Genomic DNA, 20,898 nt, shown 5'->3' with positions numbered 1-20,898 from the left:
TGGGCGGCGGCGATTGCTTACCATCAGGTGATCCGTATGCAAAAAAAACTTCACTATCTTTAACATTATCTGCAATTTTCATTCTGTTTTGACTATAATTCTTTCGGTTACCTCCTCGCGCGTCACTCCATCCGTCTGTGTGCGCGAAACTTCTAAATATTTCCGTTATTAGGCATATTGTAGTACAAGTTAGGAGTTGGCTGACTGATGAACGAGCACCTACTTAACTGCTTACCCCCTGTTTGCTAAGGTCCGTCGTAATGTCTGACATTAGGAAAGTTAATGTTCTACCAGACTCTGCATTTTGTTGAAGAATTTGGTTATTCTAGGGAGTTGGTAGCAAGTGTGGGTTATGAGTGTGAGTTTTTGATTCGATTCGAAGGTTGGTTAAAGTATTATTGGGTATTTGACTGCGCGGTTGGTACGGTGGCTGGGCAAATGGCTGCCAAGTAACGTGTAGCGGGTTCGATGACGATCTTTGTGTGATCCACAAATTGTTGTTTCGCGTCTGGGTGTTATGTGTATGTGAAGTTGTATGTTTGTTAATACATCCACCATACAGAAGAAAATTCTAGTGTATTTTAAACTACTTTTATATTTTTATATTGTTCTTTTTTCAGCTTCTGTGTGGTGGAAAGCACATTTGCTGATCAAGGGGTTCGATTCGTGGCCTGAGTGACTATTTTTGAGATTATCCTTTTCTATACCTATAGTAACATAAAGTCTCTAATTATGTCTGTGTCAAACATTCGGGCAAAATAAAATAACAACCGAACTTGAACTAGAATTTTATTATACAAAAATAAATTATATACACCACCATACTTTCTTACTTATATATACACCGACTATTTATACATCAAATATTTATTTATTTTATTAATGTACTGATGAGAGAGGACAGGTTTGTGCCCGACAGAAAGTCTATGTTTTAAATTAGCTATAGTAGAGTACAAATAACTGCTAGGTGTGGTGGCTGTAGCAGGAAAGGGGAAAGGTGATGGAGTGGCGGATATTAGGTTATTAAAATAATTAACATTAGTATACAGATTTGGTTTTCTAGGAGTTATTTCAACAACTAGATTGTCAGTCACATCGTCGTAAGGCCTAGCTGTAGACACCACATGTTGCTGTCTATTTCCATTACTGGCGAAAAGTTCTTTCAATTCTTCATAAGTTGGTGTTACTTTACCATTGGCTTCACCTTCACTAGGACTTTCAAAATCTGCATATTTAGCCTTATGTTTCTTATTACCATGTAATCCTAATTCAGACGAGTAATCTGCTATTTCTTGAGAGAATTTGAAATAGTCTTCGTCTTTAGTTCTCTGTAGTTTATTTCTTTCTGCCAATTTCTGATGGAAATGTTTTAAGAATTCATTGTTGGTGTCTGTTAAGTCGTCCGCACGATCTTTGTTCACAGATTTTGTTGTTTCGTAATGCGGTTTGAAGTTTTGGAAATCATTTTGTTTTGGTCCGTAGTAATTCTGTGCAATGTCGTTGAAAACTGGACGTTCTGCTGCGACGGAGCTCTTTACAATTTTGTCATCGTTGTATCTTTGGCGTATATACTCATCGTTTTCGAAGGAATCCTTGTTATTGTCAGTATATACTTTGTCGAGATGTTTATACGTGATTGGTGTTGGAGGATGATACACGTTTCCTTTAGTAACATCTACATCTAAATTATTATCTGGTGTAGTATGTTCATCATATCTTACTTTAGCATTATATCCGTTCTCATCTGCAGTGTAAGACACTATTTGCATGCGTCCGTCTGGGAGTCGAACTCTGTATTCCCCGTTTGTGGCTGATCCTGTGCTTTGTTGGGAGTGTGAGAAGTCGTCGCCAGTCTTGTGGTCTTTTACTGTGTAGGAAAAAGCGTAATTTTCGCCCTGAGAAAAAAAAAATAATTGAACATCAAGGGATTGATTATTACTTTATAATCTAAGCTAGTTCTTTGATTTCCCTGTAAAATGTGACTAAAAAATATACCCAAGTAAATATCTTGCCAGGTTGATGACGGTAGATACCAGTCGTTACATGTAAAATACTGATATTTTTACATATAAATCTGTTTAAAACTTAGTGCTGACTCCAACATACTTAGGGAAAATCCAGAACAAAGAACTTTGTAACACCTCTGGTGTTTCAAGTATCCATTGGCGGCGGCGATTGCTTACCATCAGGTGATCCGTCAGCTCCTTTGTCGGCTTATACCATAAAAGAAGAATGAAATACTTACATGATTATATTCCTTGCTGTTTTCTGGTCCAGGTCCACCTCCATAATTAAGATGTTCAGAAGATTGGTCCTGTAAAGTAAAGAAGAAAAGTGTTTAAGAATATTTTATTATCATCTTCACTGGCTCTGAGTTGTGAAGTTGCTAGTTACATTTTAGGTTAGGATACATTTACATATAATCTAATGATACGGTACCCAGAAGTATGTTTCATGACACTAGAAGATTTCCGCTACGTCTATAACCAACTATTACATGGGACTTGATAGAACCACTGTTCAATCAAGTCCCATGTGAAGGTCCCAAAGGTGTACATTATGATACAAATGCAGTGGCATTTGTATCATAATGTACACCTTTGCCTACCCCTTCGAGGATAAAAGGCGTGACTATAACCAACTAATCCAATTTAGTCAAAGAAAAACGACGTGAAACAACGCTTGCGTTGTTTCTTTGTGCGAGTGAGGTTACCGGAGGCCTAATTATCCCTCTTCCCAATCTCCGATTCCCCAAAAAACCCTTAAATTCTTAACCTCCAAATCACCAGCAACGCACTTGTAACGCCTCTGGTGTTGCGGGTGTTCATGAGCAGCGGTGATTGCTCACCATCAGATCACCCGTCTTCTCGTTTACCGGCTTATACCATAAGAAATTCTCGTAATTTGTTGTTCCATTTTATTTTTTATAAAGATGGCGACTTGGACCCAACAAACCTAAAGGTTTCAACTCAAAATTTTCAAAAGCCTAATTGTCCATCAGGGGCCTTAGTCTGCTATTACAATTGTCTCACAATGGTCGATCATTGATCATATATTATCATCATTGATCATACTGTTCAATGATCGACCATTCTGACACAATTGTAATAGCAGACTAAGGCCCCTGGTCTTATGACTTTATGGTTATTTTTTGACATTTAAGTTTGTTAACCATACGACTGACCTGGTATTTAACATTGCTCATTTTACGAGTAGGTATATGTTCTTGATCTCGACGTTTACTTTTTCCAAATTGATAAGTCCTGACGACTTTAGGCTAATAAGTAACATAATACAAAATGTTAATGACTAATCTATACAGTTCTATTTTTACTTGTACCAAGAGATGAAACTAATTGCCGTACTTAGAGACATTTAATGATTACTTAAACTAATTCATTTTTTGTTGAAGAAATTGATTTTGTATCGAAAACAATTACTAAAGACTAGGTTAAGTAACCATTAAACGACTCTGAGTACGGCAGTAAAACTACTTAGTACCTTAATGAAAATAATGAAACTAATATTAAGGAAAGAGAAACAATATATGTGTGAGCAGAAAACATAAGTAAAACAGATTAATCAGAGGTAACCGGAGGCTACGAGGCGTTTACAGTGATCCCTATTATTATCCTGGAGAAACACACGAACAGACGGACACACGAACACACCTGCTATAGAACACGGGTACAATGGAGGTTATAATCAATCACGGGCCTGTGGAAGTGAATACAAAGAAATAATATCACGGATTCATTTTGCTGGCGGGCCAAACAATTAGCGAGTAGGGTGTTTGATGTGTGGACGTATAAACGGTAGTAGGTGTAATAGGGTAGAAATGGTAAAGTTGGATGTTTTGGTTAATATGGACTTAAAGAAATCAAGTCAATTAGTATTTTATTATAACTTTCGTGAGACATACTAAATTAATTATTATGTTATCGGCTTACTCACGTAACTATTTGACGAGGAACTCGACTAGTTTCAAGCCATGCTAGAGACTCATAATTATGAGCAGCATTCCGCGACACACGATTGGGCGATTATCGCGCTGCTACTGAGTTACTCATCAAACAGTTACGTGAGAAAGTCGATAAAATATAATGATTAAGTTAATTAATGTTTGGTTAAAAAGGATAGAAGACAAGTAAGTAGGTAAGTGAGTGAGGGAGTTGGACTTTATTGTGAAAGAGGTAAATATTGTTGTTGTATCAATGTGTTGTTGCAATTTCTCCATTTTGTAAAAGTAAAAGGAAGTTGGTAACCGGCATTCTTACGTAATTGTATACCAAATAAATACTGGTATGATATGTTCCTAGAATCAGATTAGTCGCCCTCAATAAATATCAGTTTGATATCGAAAGAATTTCATTGAAATTGACGTGAAGATGTTAGTTACATTTCCTAATTAGTCATTTCACAACCAATATTAGAAAACTATAACTTAAGAATAAAGGAATAAGAATAGTTTACCCAAATGTAAATAGCAGGATGGAACAGAATACACGAATGATAGTTATGAGTGTGATGACGATGAAAAGACGAAACGACATGTAGATGTGATCCCACTAACAATTCTAGATGGTGATGACATTTATAACAACAAACATGTGACCAAAAACCTTTTTGCCCCTTCCAATTTTTTTCAAAGCTTCATTCTGTGGATTTATTTCTTTCTCATGATACGTTGTACTGCCAATTTTATCAAAGAAATTGTCGGGTTTGTCCTTCTGTTCGGTGCTAAGCAATTCCTTCATTTCATCATCTCGTGGTGGTGGGTTGACTTCCTTATCTTTATATTGGTCACTGTCTCTCTCTGATTTATATACGGGTCTTCTTTGAGGCAACATGGCTTCATTTTCCCCATGTCTTTCCCATTCTCCACTTCCCGATTGTTTGTTTGTTTGTGTGCGCATATTATTACGTGCACGTGCCATAACTTCATCGTTGTAGGCTTGATTAGTATCTGACTTATGCTTTTGTATATTAACCACCTGTCGTAGTTTAACTACTGGACGATTTTTTTGTTTATTACCTAGATTAAGGCTAAATAGACTGGAGTCAGATGATTTTTCTTGGCTGGAAACTTCATGACTGTATGGTTGGTTTCTGCGGTTCCTGTATTTTGTTTGACTTTCAGTTGATGTGGCGAAGATTTCTCTATCGTTTTGATTAAATGTCTTCACGCTGAGCAAAGGTTTTGCTTGTGTTTCTTTGCTGTTGTCGTATAATTTACTATTTATAGTTTCTTTGTTAAAGTTGAAGTATGATGCTTTTGAATCGTCCTCTTCTGCAGTTGAACGTTTTTGTCGAAGGCTCTTTTTGATGAAAGAAAAGGTATTGCAGTTAGTTTAAGTTTGATTAAAAGAAACTTTATAAGAACTACTGCTTCAGATATTGTAATTGCTTGGCTATTATATCTTTGCAGAACAGAAAAGACCTGGGACTTTCGATTTAGAATTTTTATTATTAGAAAGAAATTAATTTTATGTATAAGTAATTCGATTTAATCAAACCTAGTGAATGGAATTGATTCCACAAATACTTTTGAAACATACAGACTAGGATCACTAAGCAATGAGCCTTCTTTACGATCAATAGGAGCATTAGCACCTGAACTTACATCGCTTGCATCGATATCAATCATATTGTGTTCCTCCTGATTTTCATGATGATCAGCGACTTCGTTATATTCAGCTTCTCTGCTGTATAACGAACTATGTAACACCTTGATTTGCTTGCCTTTGACGTCATCATCAAAATTAGCTTTCCTTGCGTTGTTCATTCTTCGGGACTAATTAAAAGATTTAATGATTAATTTGATTGGTTATTGAATAATTTGTGTCTGTATTTACTAAAAATAATGACTGCAATAAACACAATTGAATTTCCAATAACAATTTGAAGTAGGTATGTGGCGTAATAGTTTTTTTTTGATAGGGGAAAGTCATCTAATTACTTCTTCCGCCTTGGGCGAGGCGAGAGAGAGTATCAGACTCTTACTGACTAAAAACCACCCCGTTCCTACTCCTGCTTTTCGAGCCGGAGCCTTGGTAACCCGCTAGGTAGTCCCGACGTTTTCCCGCTATCTCACCTGGTGGTAAGTGATGGTACGGCCTACGATGGAGCACGTCTGCTCATGAGCAACCTATTCACTCGGGCCTTGAAGACACCTAGGTTATACCCATCAATTAGTCGACTTAATCGATTTGGGCGCCCTCTGGCGGGACCAAATATCCTATTTTATTGTTGACTATGCTATTAATGACGTTGATAGGTATTAGAATTTGAAAGTAAACCTGTTGTTCGGTAGTCCGGCGGTAAATAGGATGTTCCCAAAGATTTCTTCGTCTAGTTTCGTTCTTTTTCGGTTGAAAAAATTCCATCATACGTTTCTGATAATTTAAATTAAAACTGCTTGAAAAATATTATTCTTTTTTCAATATTCTAGTTATAGTAATCACGCGGATAGGACGGTTAAGTAACTATCAAATCAAAGTATCTATCACGGCTTTAATGGCAGGTAGTGTTGTGTTTGAAGATTACAATTAGATTCAGATCTAGATTATTATTTAGATAGAGCCATGATCGTCCCACTGCAGGGCAAAGGCCTCCCTACCCTCCTTCTACTCCTCTCTGTTAAAGTTTTTGTTTCTGTTTAAAGCGGCTAATCCTTGTCACTCCACTTTAAATCAATTCTCCATCTACTCATTTCGATTGACTTTCAGTCCCCATACACTTTCCTAATTAAACAAGTCCTCGCTTATCAAATTATCGCTTATTCTCTAGCCCAACAGTGAATCTAGATTTAGGGAGAGATGTTGAGTCATCATAGAATTGAATCCGTGTAACCACGAGCCAGCCTAAACGGTTGCTGACTTGCTCTTGGCCTTGGGTATTATACAAATACTAGTGTTTGCCCGTGGCTTCGTTCGCGTTAATAATTATATTATTAACTAGCTATTTCCGCGCCGTTTCACCCGCTCTACTTGGCTCCTATAGGTTATAGCATGATGTTTTATAGCCTATAGTCTTCCTTGATAAATGAACTATTCAACACAAAAATAATTATTCAATCGGTTCTGGAGATTAGCGCGTTCAAACAAACAAACAAACAAACTCTTCAGCTTTATAATATTAGTATAGATGGGATTCATCAAAATCCTTTATTAGGGGCCTATGTTATAGTAGCTTTATGCATGCAATCGGTTTTAAATTGACAAAGTTTCATACAACATTTTTATCTCCCGTTTTATCCCCTTGATGGTGGAATCGATTTATTGTTTTCCAATAAAGTTTAAAACCGACTGAAAAATAGTCTGGGGTAAGTTAACCTATTTACATCTGTATATTTTAACGTTGGCTGTTATTGCGTCCTTTTTTGTAATCAATTGATTTGACGTATGTATAGGTAAAATTACCGCAAAGTCAAATTTCTAATTATGCATTTCAAAAACACCAGGAAGCACTTTTGAACGTCAAAGCCAATAACACAAAATTTAGTCCTCTAGTGAAGCTATTTGCTCGTTCCAAAGTGTAGATTCCTAAGGAGAAGAACGAGCAAGAAACTCCTCTCTTCAAACAAATACTTACTTTTGTACTATTACGCTGAAATTGGCGAACGATGAACGTTAGTTGAAGAGCTAAGTATGTTCTTTCTTTATTGAAGACAGGACGGTTGATATTTTTAACTTACCTTGACATTTTTGATTTTGTTATTAGTAGGCATCTAATTACGTTAACTTTGAGTAATGATCTATACTATGCAAATAAAGGTATAAGTTAGTGTGAACATCAGTTCAGCCAGCGGGGCCCTTTTTTGTTTGTGGGGTGTTAATTTTCCGCACGTATAATTGATACGGCGGATACGGCGGCGCTAGCTACTCCACTGGTGAAGGAAAACATCATGAGGAAACCTGGGCTTATAATGTCTAATTATAAGTTTGAAATCACCAACCCGCATTGAGCAAGCGTGGTGATTAATGCTCAAACTTTCTCTGTGCGAGAAGAGGCATTTGATCAGCAGTGGCCACTTATAGGCTGTTGATATGTCTCATTATAGTGCATTCTTAGTAAGCATAATCATCATCATAGCACTAAAATTAAAAACATACCTCATATTCCTTATAAAAGTTCTCTTTCTCAGGTCTTGCTGTGGTCACAATATACACATTAGGGGGTCTATAGTCATACACTGGGGTCGAGGAGACCCCATTGGTGTAGGGCGTGTAAGTCCTGGTCCTGGTTAGGTAGTCAGGTTTGTATTGGACCTGGTGGAACTGGGATTGGGCTGCTACGCTGTTGTTAGGGTTCAGCTCGCTCCTGGCAATGGATTCGATGAGGGGTCGAGATGTCACTATTAGCGGTGTTGGTGGCGGTGGTGGTGCATCGTTTGGGAATAGTATGGGGCCGTTTCTGGAAAGAATAGTATTTGTGAATTAAAAAAACAAAGTTTCCTTATATTAGGTTTATCTTGTGTGTCGTGCGGGAATCAAATCCACGCCACGTACGCACAGCAGCCGGTTGTCCAGACTCTGCGCTTACCGTATCCAAAATGATTAAGCAGATTTTCTTTTCGCAAGGCACGCAACGTCACTCTTTTTATACCCGAAGAGGTAGGCAGAGGTGCACATTACACCCAATTTTCACCAATTGTGTTTATAAGTTTTATGTAATACGGGGTGAGCCTATTGCCATATCATAATGGGCACAATTCCAGACTTCTTGCTACAACTGAGAAATTTTCGGAAATACGAAAAAAGCGCGACCAGGGAATCGAACCCCAGACCCTCTTGTCTGGCAGTCGCACTTGCGACCACTCGACCAATGAGGCAGTAATTTTCTTTTCAATAGAAATTAAACTTACGGAACCGTCTAGATGCACTTGTAATAAATATCAAAGGAATTACAAGCACGCCATTGCAACTAAAAATTGCATAGATAGACCTAATAGAAGTAACAAACACATACCTAAGTACACACAATACGTAATAAGACTCAATAATATGCTAGTAATTTAAAAAATATTACAATATACATATACATACAATAGCTATTAAATTCAAAGTATGTCTATTCATAGATTTCTTATTTACTTCCTAGGTTAGCTTCGAATACCACAAGTCTTAGGGTGCTTTTCCACCAGAGATTCTATGCTACGTTGCTGTGGATGCGTTTGGTTTCCACCAATCATATTCATTGGTACACATAGCTTGGCACTGGTGGAAACGGACTCAGTTAAGCTATGTTTTTTATATGGAAATATGCGTGCTATGGATGGCTTCCCTACTATTGATAGCCTATTTTCCTCGCACAGCTACATGGCTTAGTATCGACCTAGCGCATTTGACATATATTTTTTAAAAAGTAACGAATGGGTTCTTACTCTTTCTTCTCCATTCGAAGCTACACTTTGGAACGAGCACCTAGCTTCACTGACGGACAGACTGACAGGCTATTGTTTATTTCTTTCTTTGTTGACGTTTCAAAAGTCCCTAAGTATATGGTTTAATTGGAATAAATGATTTGACTTTAAAGATTTGTAAAGACACATAGACATTTTGCAAGCAAAGATAGCCGACAGAAGCCAGTAACTTTATAAATCAAAACAAAAAGTAACCTCACTAATCGCCCTGACTTTGCTTACTTCCGCAGTTCGTACAAAACGTGATAATACAAGAAAATAATATCCAGCTAATGTTAAATCAATACTGCAGTCCAACCGATGCTTGTAACTGTTCGATTTAAACTTGCCCAGTTACCGCTAACGAGTGCCTTACTACACGTTCAATGTTACAATTTCTTGGTTAATTCCTGTGAATTCTCTGACTTATTGTTAATTGGTTCGATTTGTTAATAATTACGGTGGTTTTTCTAGGATACACTTATGGTGGCAGCTGAGTAAAGTACACCTCGATACTTCAAAGTCAAAAGTCAAAGTCAAGCGGCCAAACGTCGACGTATCAACCGTAAAAAATTCAAAGACTGGTAAAGCACTTTTGAAGTTTGAACGTCAAAACAAATATTACAATAAAAAATGTCTGTCTGTTGGTCAGTCCTCTAGTGAAGCTCTTTCCTCGTTCCAAAGTGTAGATTCCTATGGAGAAGACCGAACAAGAAATTCCATAGATTACTGTTTTTCAATCAGATTCACAATACAATTCTTGGTTACATTCTTTCTCTTTTCGTGGTTATCATAAAAGGAAATTACACATTTGGTGAAGACCGGGCATTCTGATAAACCTGAATATCCTAAACCACGGTTTCCAATCTATTTATAATAACTAATAACTTCCTGACTCCGGGCTTATAATGGTAACTTTACACAAAAAGTGCCATTATCGCCTTTTGACCGGCGCGGGAATCGAACCCGCGACACGTTGCACAGCAGCTTATCACTATTACATGTCTAACCACAACAGTATATCTCAAATCTCAACCCATCCTATGTTTGACCATCACGATATTCTATTGTTTTATTTGAAAGTACTATAAATGTGTCACCGTGCACATTCCCATACATTAAGTACCTATTACTACTTCAATCCATGAATGGTAGTACAACCGATTAGGCAGTGTTTTCCCATCAATTTTCTTATAAAAACTTACTATTTGTCTAGGTGTCTTTGTTTTAAGAGTTGGTAGGGCTTGTCTAGGTTTTTTTACGGAACGAGCAGGCGTATCACCTGATGGTAAGTAATCACCGCTGCCCATGGACACTTGAAACACTAGAGGCGTTACGTTGCCGACATTTTGGGGGTTAGGAATTTAAGGGTTGTTGGAGAATCGGAGATTGGGAAAATTGGGAAGGGAGGAAATGGGTCGTTGAATTGAGGCCTAGGACTAAGATTTTGATTAATACGTTGTTCCTAAGTATAGGCTATATCGACGGAGTGAGTTGAGTTTAACGATGAAGTTTCTTGCTCGTTCTTCTCTTTTCGAAGCTACATTTTAGAACGAGCTTCACTGACAGAGAGACTGACAGACAATTCAATTTGACATTTCAAAAGTGCCTAATTAAGTATTAATTTTAATAAATGCTTTGACTTTGAATTTGAACTGGTTGTCTTTCGAGCAAGGGATCTGCTCAGGGGTACTGAGTTTTAAGTTATGCTTAGTATATGGCAAGTACAAAAGGTGAAAAGAAATTGTCAAATTTAATTCCAAGTTTTCGAGAGTCGGAGTTGTGGATTTTGACGAAAATTACAAAAAAAAAAAAACTAGACACAATAATATGTGTTATTATGTAAAGAATTATTATGTATTATGTAAAGAATTCTAAATGAAAACAATAATACCTACCTATTATTTTATTATAATTTCTGAAAACATAGTAATTAATAATACCTATTGTTGTTTTTATTTCAATTAACCATGTATGCTATTTATTCCTAGTATGTGCTATTTATTTATAATGTGTAACAAATAACACATTTTCTTATAGTAAATATGTTTCTTTTTTTTTGTAAATGCTATTTTATGATACACTTTCGTTTTTTTTTTGTTTTCAACACATTAGCTAGATTGTGGCATTAAATTAGTCTGTAAAAAATAAATAGTGGATGATTCTGTGATTTTATCTTTATAAGAAAGACTACTAGGTACTATTGAGGAGTCCCTCTGTAACTCGAAACTAGTAGAGCTTTTCTCCATTAATTTACGTGTGTAAACCGTGATTTTTAGTTAATTTAGTATGTCTCACGATAGTTATTATAAATATATTATGTGTATTTGATTCATATAACTTAGGTTTTTTCAGCAAGGGTATAAATTCTAATTATTTGACCCAAATAAAAAAAGTATTTAGTTCACAGTTCGATTAAAATGTTGCCCATACATCGTACTCATACATTGTTATAATTTCAGTCCCTATTATCATCCGGATCTATAACATATGTTATGATATCATCGCGATTGTAACAGAGAGGGCAAATCTCTTGTTATAATTATCTAAGTAGCTAGACAGGCCACAGATGACTATGTACAATTATATTATTATAATAAAATATATAATTACATCATGCTTTTATCCCCGAATGGGTAGGCAGAGGTGCACATTACGGCACGTATTGCCGCTACAAAATGTAAACCCACTTTTCACCATTTGTGTTGTAAGTCCCATGTAAGAAATTTTCAAAAAATCCCAACAATACGGGAATAAATCCCGAGACCTCTTGTCCAGCAATCGCACTTGCGACCACTCGACCAACGAGGCAGTCATATTATTATGTTATGGTAGTCATATATTATTATAACTGAGAATAAATTCGAAATGCAATAATGCAATGCTAAACACAATGAATGGAAATATGATTGGTATTTTAGAAATTCGCTGCAGTAATATAGTTGTGCAATTGTGCTAGTTATTCAGAATATTTTATCTTTTGTTAGTAAATAGTTATGTATTGTTTAATTGTATTGTATGTATAATTATGTTTTTTGGACGGGGAAGGGGGGATCATCCAATGACTTTTCCCTCCTTGGGTGAGGCGTGAGGTAGTGCCAGACTCTTACCGACTAAAAACACCCCATTTCTACTCCTGCTCGCCAAGCTGGAGCCACGGCAAGCCGTCTTCCGCGGCTCCTTGTATGGCTACTCTAGCGTTCATACTTTTGTAAATATTTCAGCACCAATTTTTTAATACAGACACTTGTTTATTTATTTTTATTTTTTCTAAACCACCTCTTAACTAAGAGTTCTTTAACGTGAGACGCACCTAAACTAGTACGTAAACGATTGAGGTTATCGGAGGCCCAAATTCTTCATCTTCCTAATTCCTAATTCTCCTACAACCCTTAAATTCCTAACCCCCAAAACGCCTCGCCTATCGCCTCTGGTGTTTAGGGTGTCTATGAGCGGCGGTGATTGCTTACCATCAGGTGCAGTAAACGAGCAGACGCGTTCTGCTCGTTTACCGGCTTATACCATAAAAAAAGAATGACTAATATGAAGTATGTACTTACTTTGAAGATTTGTGTTCCACAAACTGAACAGCATTGAATGGGAGTCTGTAGTGGTGGTCCTTTGGAGACAGGTCGTCATCCTGCATCCTCACTCCTGGCAGAAGGAGGAGTAGGAGGTACCACATGGTGACGTCTTATGATGTAATCTGGAACAAAGACGAGATTTTTTTTTTATATATTAAATGGGTCGACGTTTGGCCGCTATCTCGCCTGATGGTAAGTGATGATGCGGCCTACGATGGAGCACCTCTGCCCATAAGCAACCTATTTACTCGGGCTTTGAAGACACCCAGATTATACTCATCAGGAAACACAGACTCCGGCAAGGAGTTCCACTCCCTAGCAGTTCGCACAAGGAAGCTTGAAGCGAGGCGCTTCGTGCGTGTGGATTATTTTCACTACCATTTCAAGTGTGGGAGAGCCATGCTTCGGCACGATTGGGCCGGTTCGACCGGAGTGATACCACGGCCTCACCGAAAACCAACGTGAAACAGCGCTTGCGTTGTGTATCGTTGTGTGAGTGAGGTTACCGGAGGCCCAATTCCCAAACCCCGATTCCCCAACAACCCTTAAATTCCTAACCCCCAAAAGGCCGGCAACGCACTTGTAACGCCTATGGTGTTTCAAGTGTCCATGGGCGGCGGAGATTGCTTACCATCAGGAGATACGTCTGCTCGTTTACGTTTTAAGATACGGTGTGTTCCATAAAAAAAACAATAATATGACGGGGCGTGATCGAGTTCATTGCGATCTTCAGAATTGAAAGTTAGAGAATAACCTGGCTACTGCTAGTTAGAACTAATTACTGGCAATGAAAGTGAATGAAACTATGCCTTGTTGCTTAGAGGGCATTTAGCCAGCGAGTGCTATCCTATAATAGTGTTATGTCAGCATAATGCTAATTTTCCAGCATTATACTGAAAAAGAGATGTGCTATGCTACGTTGTTGTGAATGCGTTTGGTTTCCACTAATCTTATTCATTGGTACACATAGCTTAGTATTCGTGAAATCAGACTCAGCTGAGTTATGTTTTTATATCGAACGATGCGGGATATGAATGTGTGCTATAGTAGCTATGCGAGAGAGATGTGCTATAGAGATGCGCCGCCGCAATGTAGCTGAACGAGGAAGATGCGCAGCTCGAGTATGCGATGTATCGATAGTTAGGAAGCCATCCATAGCACGCATCTTTACCGTACCAATGAATATGATTGGTGGAAGCCAAGCGCATCCACAGCAGCATAGCATAGCACATCCCTTGTGGAAAAACACAGAAACAAAGACCTTGTCCTCATCAGCGACATAAACAAAATAGGTAGTTGTCCTGACCAGGGGGCCTACTCCGATTGTCGAATCCGAAGTTTCGTTTAATTTTCGGCCGTAGGTGTTATTGATTTATTAATAGAATTACTTAAAATGACGTTTTATTTTTAATTTCATATCAAAATCTATTTATTTATCTTCATTTAAGTCGTTCATTTTTGTTCACAAAAGTTCGCAATAAATAGAATTGTAGTATGCAATCTGCGGAGTTTCGGACGAAACTTCGTTTTTCGTTGAATTAGAGTAGGTTTGCCCCTGGCTTGTCAATATTCATTTTCAATCCGTCATAAGTCACATAAAGTGTATTGCCCCAATTTTCACATAGTTATCTATCATTGTTATAGTCAACCAGTTTTTAGTTAACCGCGTACTGAATAGATTACGTTATGTGCGATAAACCAGTAATGCTGCGATTAGAGCGTGGGAACTAAGTTAAAATTTAACTGTTCACATAAAGGTAGGTATTTTGTGGAGGTGATTAAGTACTTTGATGTCGTTTGATGAGTAGATTATTTATTTTATAGTAATTGAGTATTTAGTCAACTTCAAAAAATATTATGGATACACATCCACGCGCGTTTGCGCGCGTTTATCTCGCGTTTAGTTGAACCGATTTCACATATAACTTAGAATAATTTCACATTGGTACTGGTTGTTGGTAATTTTCAACCCCGCACCCTTAACAACACTTAGTTGCAATAAACGTTTTGACTTAGACTTTGCCAGTCGTAACAAAAGGAGTTTCAAGTTCATTACTGGGTTTCGAAAATAATGATTGGGACTTTTTCACCACAACAAAGGTCACCATACCATTACAAAATATTGCACCTAATAGCTATTGTCTTAAGACTGAAACAAGCAAGACTGCAACACACAAAAAAATACCTCAAAATTTCAAAAATCGCAAATAATTTTCACGCGCAATATGATTGCATAGGCTATAGAACAATGACCCGTTGGTACTATATACCTTTGTAATTAGCAAGTTAGTTAGCTCATCGCATACGTGTAACTGTTACCTACTTCCCACAGTTGAGGCTGAGAGTCTATCTCTTTCTTATTGTCTTTTCTCTCTTTCTCAGAAATGAATGTCAGGATGTTTTTACTATGGCTGTTTCTGATGGAGTTGCAGAATAGAATTTTTGTTTTGTATTTTAGATTTGATTAATAGACTGTATGCCTTTTATAGTAGGTACGTAGTCTAATTTTTTTGTAGATTATTTTAAAACATTATTTTATTTTCGACAAACTGTACCTACATTGATTTGAAATATCGTATGACGTTACGGTTTACTTACAATATTTTATATGGCAAAATGACGTAACGATCTCCCACTCTTAAATTTATTTCGATTTATATCAGTATTGTTTACTTGTACTCACTTCTCCCGCCTTGGGCGAGGCGAGAGGGAGTGTCAGACTATTACTAACTAAAAACCACCCCGTTCCTACTTCTGCTTTTCGAGCCGGAGCCCTAGTAAACCCGCTAGGTAGTCCGCAGCTCCGGATCAGACCTCTACTGATAATAGCATAGCTACGGGGAAATTAAAACTATCTACTGGTTAGTGAAAAGTTATCCCCAAACATGTGTAATTTGTGGTAGGTACATTACATTCCCACAAAGTGTAGTTCTAACTTAATATTACTTTCTATCTATTACTTATTTGCTTTGAATTTTGAACTAAGCAAGGTGAAGTTTTAATGAATTACCTACACCTGTTATTTAATGAAAGTTTGTAATTTACATTTCAACTTTTTGTTTACACTTTTCCTTCAAATTTTTAACTTTCGACTGAAGGTTACACAAGTTTTATTCTAATTGTTTTGTTTTTTGTTATATTAAACCAACATTCAATATTTTAAACACTCGATGTAATGAATGAAGATGAAAATGAATATGTGATGTATAAAATTTTCGATATAATAACCATCTGATATTATTCTTGATTAGAGTTCGTTTATTTAGAGTTTCGATCTATACTTAGTGGTCGATCAATTGATATATTTGATTATTTGGCATTCATTATGGCATAGTCAAATTCAAGGTTTATTCACAGGTTTATACATAATACAGGTCTTAAATAAATAGTACATATCACATAATTATGACAATCGGCACGCATCTTCTGTGAATAATAACAATACTGATGAAAAGTGAATTTTCTTTTATTATTGTCCCCAAATAAAATCAATATGGTACAACCAAAAATCAAAAAAGAAACCTACCCATAGAAATCTCTACATGTTTTCTATACAATACAACCAAAAAATAAATAAAACCGCAGCTAACAAAAGTCCATCCTACGCTTACAAACTAAATAAAGCCTATATATAATAAAAAAATCCTGGAAAAAATTCCCCACACGCATATTTCTTTCATTCATCAAAAATCACAACAATGGCAGCGAATGCAAATGGCGTTCACACGGGGCGCGGGAAAACAATCGGTTGCTATGACAACGGCAATATGGCGGATATTTGTGACACGCGCTCACACGCCGCCATGCATCAAGATAACAAACGCATTGTTTTAGATTGATTGGGTCAAAGTAATTATTGAAGGGTTATTTCATGTGTTTGTTTGTTTAAAATGTTTTCTAGTAAATGCTAGATTATTTTGTAAAGAAAATTACATTGGATTTTTTCAATGGTAGCTGGAATTTTGTATCTAATAGACCATACATTCATGATTTACAAACATTTATTTCCAGTTATGTTATATGGCTTTAGCCCAGCGAAAAGACTTTGATCAGCTGAGTATCGAATTAAAAACTCTTTGCTTTGACAATGCGCATTTAAAAATTACTTCTTCTGTTTTTTTCATCACATTTATTTATGTCAAAACTAGCTTCAACCAACAGCCGTCCGCGTTCCCATAAGACAAAAAGTCCTAACATCCTATATGTTATTCCTGACCATAATCTACCTCTGTTCCAAATTTCTTCCCGAACCCTTCAGCCGTTTTGACGTAATTGTGTAATACCCAATACAGACAAACTCCAAATATTCGCAGTTATAATACATATTAGTAAGATACTAAGAAAATAATCTCTCATGTACAATTCTGTTTAAACTTATGGACAATACAAGACATAATTATTATGTTAGCAAACTGGACAGTCACTAATAAACCCATTTCCAAAATTAATATTTTATTGACATTGACAGCGTCCTAAGTTTGTTGACATTGACATTTTGGACAGATGTGGGCTGTAACACTGAAATACTGAGGCACTGTACACAGGGACCGTAAATGTCACGTTTGAAAGCTTCAGGACGTAATTTCAGGAGGAAAGGACATTTAAGTAGGTTCTATTTCATTATAGTTGGTAGTAAGTACCGTGAAAATAATTTTGATAATATAATTTTTTTGAGTTGGGATTATCATCCAATGACTTCTCTCGCATTGAGCAAGGTGAGAGGGAGTGTTAGACTCTTACTGACTAAAATTCACTCCGTTCCTACACCTGCTTTTCGAGCCGGAGCCCAGGAAAATGAAAATAACGTCTACTAGTTTGATTGTATAACTATTATGACGTGGACGCGAATGATGTGGGAGAGCCATGCTTCGGCACGAATGTGCCGGCTCGACTGGAGTGATACCACGGCCTCACAGACAGCGGCGTGAAACAACGCTTGCGTTGTATAAGTGAGGACGCTAGAGGCCCGATACAAGGAATTTGATCCATGAAGCAAGTACAAAAAGTGGATGACATAATGTGATTGTGCACTGTGACAAAAGAAATGAGTATTGAATATCATAAGTATAGGTGTAGATAGTTTATAAGCGCGCCCATTGAATTCAGTTCATTTTAAACCAATTAAAACTAACAACCTCTTTTGTGGGAAATCGGTTAAAAACAGTAAGTTAAACCCTGAAACCTCTAATAAAACGAGTGAGCAATATTTATGAACATCCTGTGTATGTATATCGTAAAACAAACACGCTGTATAGGCCTCGTGGGTGCGATCATTTTGTGAGCTAGCAACATTTGTAACGCGGTCCAGTATAGATGTGCTTTTTAGGTAGTAGGTTCGAATCCTGACTCGTTTATTGGGCTTATTGATGGTATAATGGTCGTTTATTGATGATTTTCTAGATTTCTAGAAGATTCAGATTCTAGATTGCCTAGAAGTGAGACTGTCGAGTGTTAAGTTCAGAATTCGGATCCTGGGATGGCCTTTTATAGTTTAGAAGTAAGAAACATGCCGTTACGCTTTTGAAACCTCGAAAGGGTAGCCAGAAGTGCACAGTAATAGCCTCTTATTCACTAGTTACTTATGCATGAGAAGAGTCTTAAATCTCCGAGAGTGCAGGTTCGAAACCTACCAACAACAAGTACCAATGTGACTTTTCTGAGTTATATGTACTTTCTAAGATTATTTAGACACCACTGATTAACTTATAATAATTACTAATTATACGTTTGAAATCGCCAACCCGCATTGGGCAAGCGTGGTGATTAATGCTAGAAGGTTTGAACCTTCTCCGTGTGAGAAGAGGCCTTTGGTCAGCAGTGGACACTTATAGACTGTTGATGTGACTGCTGTACTACCCATTTATATTATTAAAGAGTGATCCTATTGATATATAAATATAACACCTGATGTAACTCCAGATTACAATAATAAAAAGAACTTAAAAAAACCACGACTCACATTTATCTTTTTTTTATTACCTTTTTTAAATTCCGTATTTTTTGTTTTACGTTTAGTAATGTGCTTCTCTGCCTACCTCTTCGGCGATAAAAGGCGTGACGTTGCATGTTTTGTTTCCTAAACTCGCCTGCTTTACTCGAGAAAGGAATTAGGAACTTCTTGGTAATCAGGGTTTCATTTAAAATGAGCCACTATTACTGAGTCTACAGTTTGTATAATCATGATATTCTACGAAATTATAATACTTTAATTATTATAAATCCTCTCATGGGAATCCTTAATTATGAAAGAAATTAAAATTTTAATTACTGAAACGTAAACTGAAATATAATTATTTTACTGTTTATTCATTGTCAGAAAAAGTAACAAAAATATACTATAATCGGGTATCGAACCCCAGGCACTAAGCATAGCAGTCGCGTTTGTGGCCACTACGAGTTTGTCAATATTACTAAAAAAATAAATAAAAAAAAAACTTTCTGAGACCTATCTTAATGTTTAAAAATATATTCACAGTGAAAAAATAAATCGTTCGTTGTTCTCTATTTAAATTACCTTAATTAATACTTGATAAAATTTTAAAGCACTTACCAAAGCAAAATGAAACTTAACACACAGAAAACAAGAATTCTTTTTCTAAATCACATAACACAACACTTATACACCAGAAAAAAAAACAAGAAAATTCAAATTAATAAATAATTTTATATTAACCGACAATCAACTTCAAACTTTAACAACTAAAAAATAAAATATAAATTTAATAAACTAATAAAATAGAAAAAAAACCGATAATCGACTTTGAACTTTAATGAGTAGAAAATAAAGTAATAATTTATTAAATATCTTTGTACAAGTGCAGAGAGTCGGTGTTAGTAAGAAAATGACGCTTGCTAAGCGGCCAGTGTTATTTATTGGCCAAGCGTGGCTCACAACTAGGCCAGGAGATAGCGACACGATGCGGAAATGACATCATTTTTGTCTACAATTTCAGACTTCTATCGTGCTTTCTGAAACTGCATCGTGATTATAGGAATTGCTGTTTTTGAAATGGTTGTGGTGTATGTATGTCTGTGGTGTCTTTGTAGGGGAAGTTTTGAGTGTTTAATGGGAGTCTATTTGAATTGTCTCGTGAAAAAGAACAAAAGTAAGTTTTTTTATAGTTATACATAATATAATGGTGGTTTTTAGGTTTATAATTTAAACCTTTATAAAAAGGTGTTTTTGCTTACTCATATCATCCCGATTCATCGTAGATTTCATTAATTAATTAATTGATGAATATTATACTTTTTAGGTAATTTGGTTAATGTAAATGATTATTTTCTTGTTTCTGACGCCATGATTGGATAAAATTAATGTAACACAATAATTCGTTCATCATAATAGCTACGAATTACAGATAAGCTGTTATTTAAAATTATGGTTAACAGCAAAAACTTACTAAAAAATGCAAAAAACGCACGCAAGTTTTACCTTATTCACATCACAAACTGTTTCACGTGTTCCAATTAATTTTATCACACATTTGTATTTGATTGCTAAGAAAATATTATTTCAATACAATACAAAAGTCACAAAAAAACGTCCAGTTTGTAAGAAAACGTGTAAAAAGTAAGCAATTGGTTTTATTACTGCGTGCCGATATATTATTTGTTATTTTATTGCGAATAAAATAAAAATGGCGGCAGAAACGTTTTCCGTAATCTGCTTGTAACGTGGTGTAAGTTCTGTTTTTATAAAATGAAAAAGATTTAATCAAATTATCTACGCGGCTGCCGGACAAAGGGTCTTGGGTTCGATTCCTGGGTAAGACAAAATATGGTTGGGCTATTTTCGGTTTTTCGAAAATTTCTCACGGAGTCTGGAATTGTGTCCAGTATATGGCAATAGGCTCATCCCCTATTACATGGGACGGATAACACAAATAGTAAAAAGTGTGTGTACATTGT

The 20,898-nt window shown here is 36.3% G+C and overlaps 1 protein-coding gene across 7 annotated transcripts; it reads right to left on the bottom strand.

The window, feature by feature from the left end:
- Positions 1 to 773: 773 nt before the first annotated feature.
- On the bottom strand, positions 774 to 20,588 carry LOC118276938 (uncharacterized). 7 transcript variants are annotated; one of them, XM_050699986.1, is made up of 10 exons: positions 20,423 to 20,588; positions 12,964 to 13,109; positions 8,115 to 8,415; positions 7,594 to 7,608; positions 6,300 to 6,395; positions 5,624 to 5,794; positions 4,623 to 5,318; positions 3,185 to 3,277; positions 2,246 to 2,314; positions 774 to 1,895 (listed from the first exon to the last, which is right to left on the bottom strand). In XM_050699986.1, exons 2-10 carry the CDS (start codon positions 13,086 to 13,088, stop codon positions 849 to 851), a joined length of 2,613 nt encoding a protein of 870 aa, XP_050555943.1. In that variant the 5' UTR covers positions 13,089 to 13,109; positions 20,423 to 20,588; the 3' UTR covers positions 774 to 848. The 7 variants fall into 7 exon arrangements, with proteins under 7 accessions (XP_050555943.1, XP_050555944.1, XP_035451457.2 ...); XM_050699987.1 differs by having other exon boundaries at positions 5,624 to 5,796; positions 6,305 to 6,395; XM_035595564.2 differs by lacking the exon at positions 20,423 to 20,588 and adding an exon at positions 19,538 to 19,678.
- Positions 20,589 to 20,898: the final 310 nt, after the last annotated feature.

The sequence above is a fragment of the Spodoptera frugiperda genome, chromosome 17 (assembly GCF_023101765.2).
Source record: "Spodoptera frugiperda isolate SF20-4 chromosome 17, AGI-APGP_CSIRO_Sfru_2.0, whole genome shotgun sequence".
Classification (NCBI taxonomy): Eukaryota; Metazoa; Arthropoda; class Insecta; order Lepidoptera; family Noctuidae; genus Spodoptera; species Spodoptera frugiperda.
Note: the sequence above shows the minus strand (reverse complement) of the source record. Positions and strands in the feature narration are given on the sequence as shown.

Bases quoted from the DNA above. Each gene is read 5' to 3' on its own strand.
- LOC118276938 (XM_050699986.1), bottom strand. From the start codon at position 13,088: ATGTGGTACCTCCTACTCCTCCTTCTGCCAGGAGTGAGGATGCAGGAT. The intron at 5,795-6,299 runs GTTTACTTTCAA...TCTTTTAATTAG, and splicing joins GCCGGACTACCGAACAACAG to TCCCGAAGAATGAACAACGC. The intron at 2,315-3,184 runs GTCAGTCGTATG...TTTACTTTACAG, and splicing joins TGAGCAATGTTAAATACCAG to GACCAATCTTCTGAACATCT.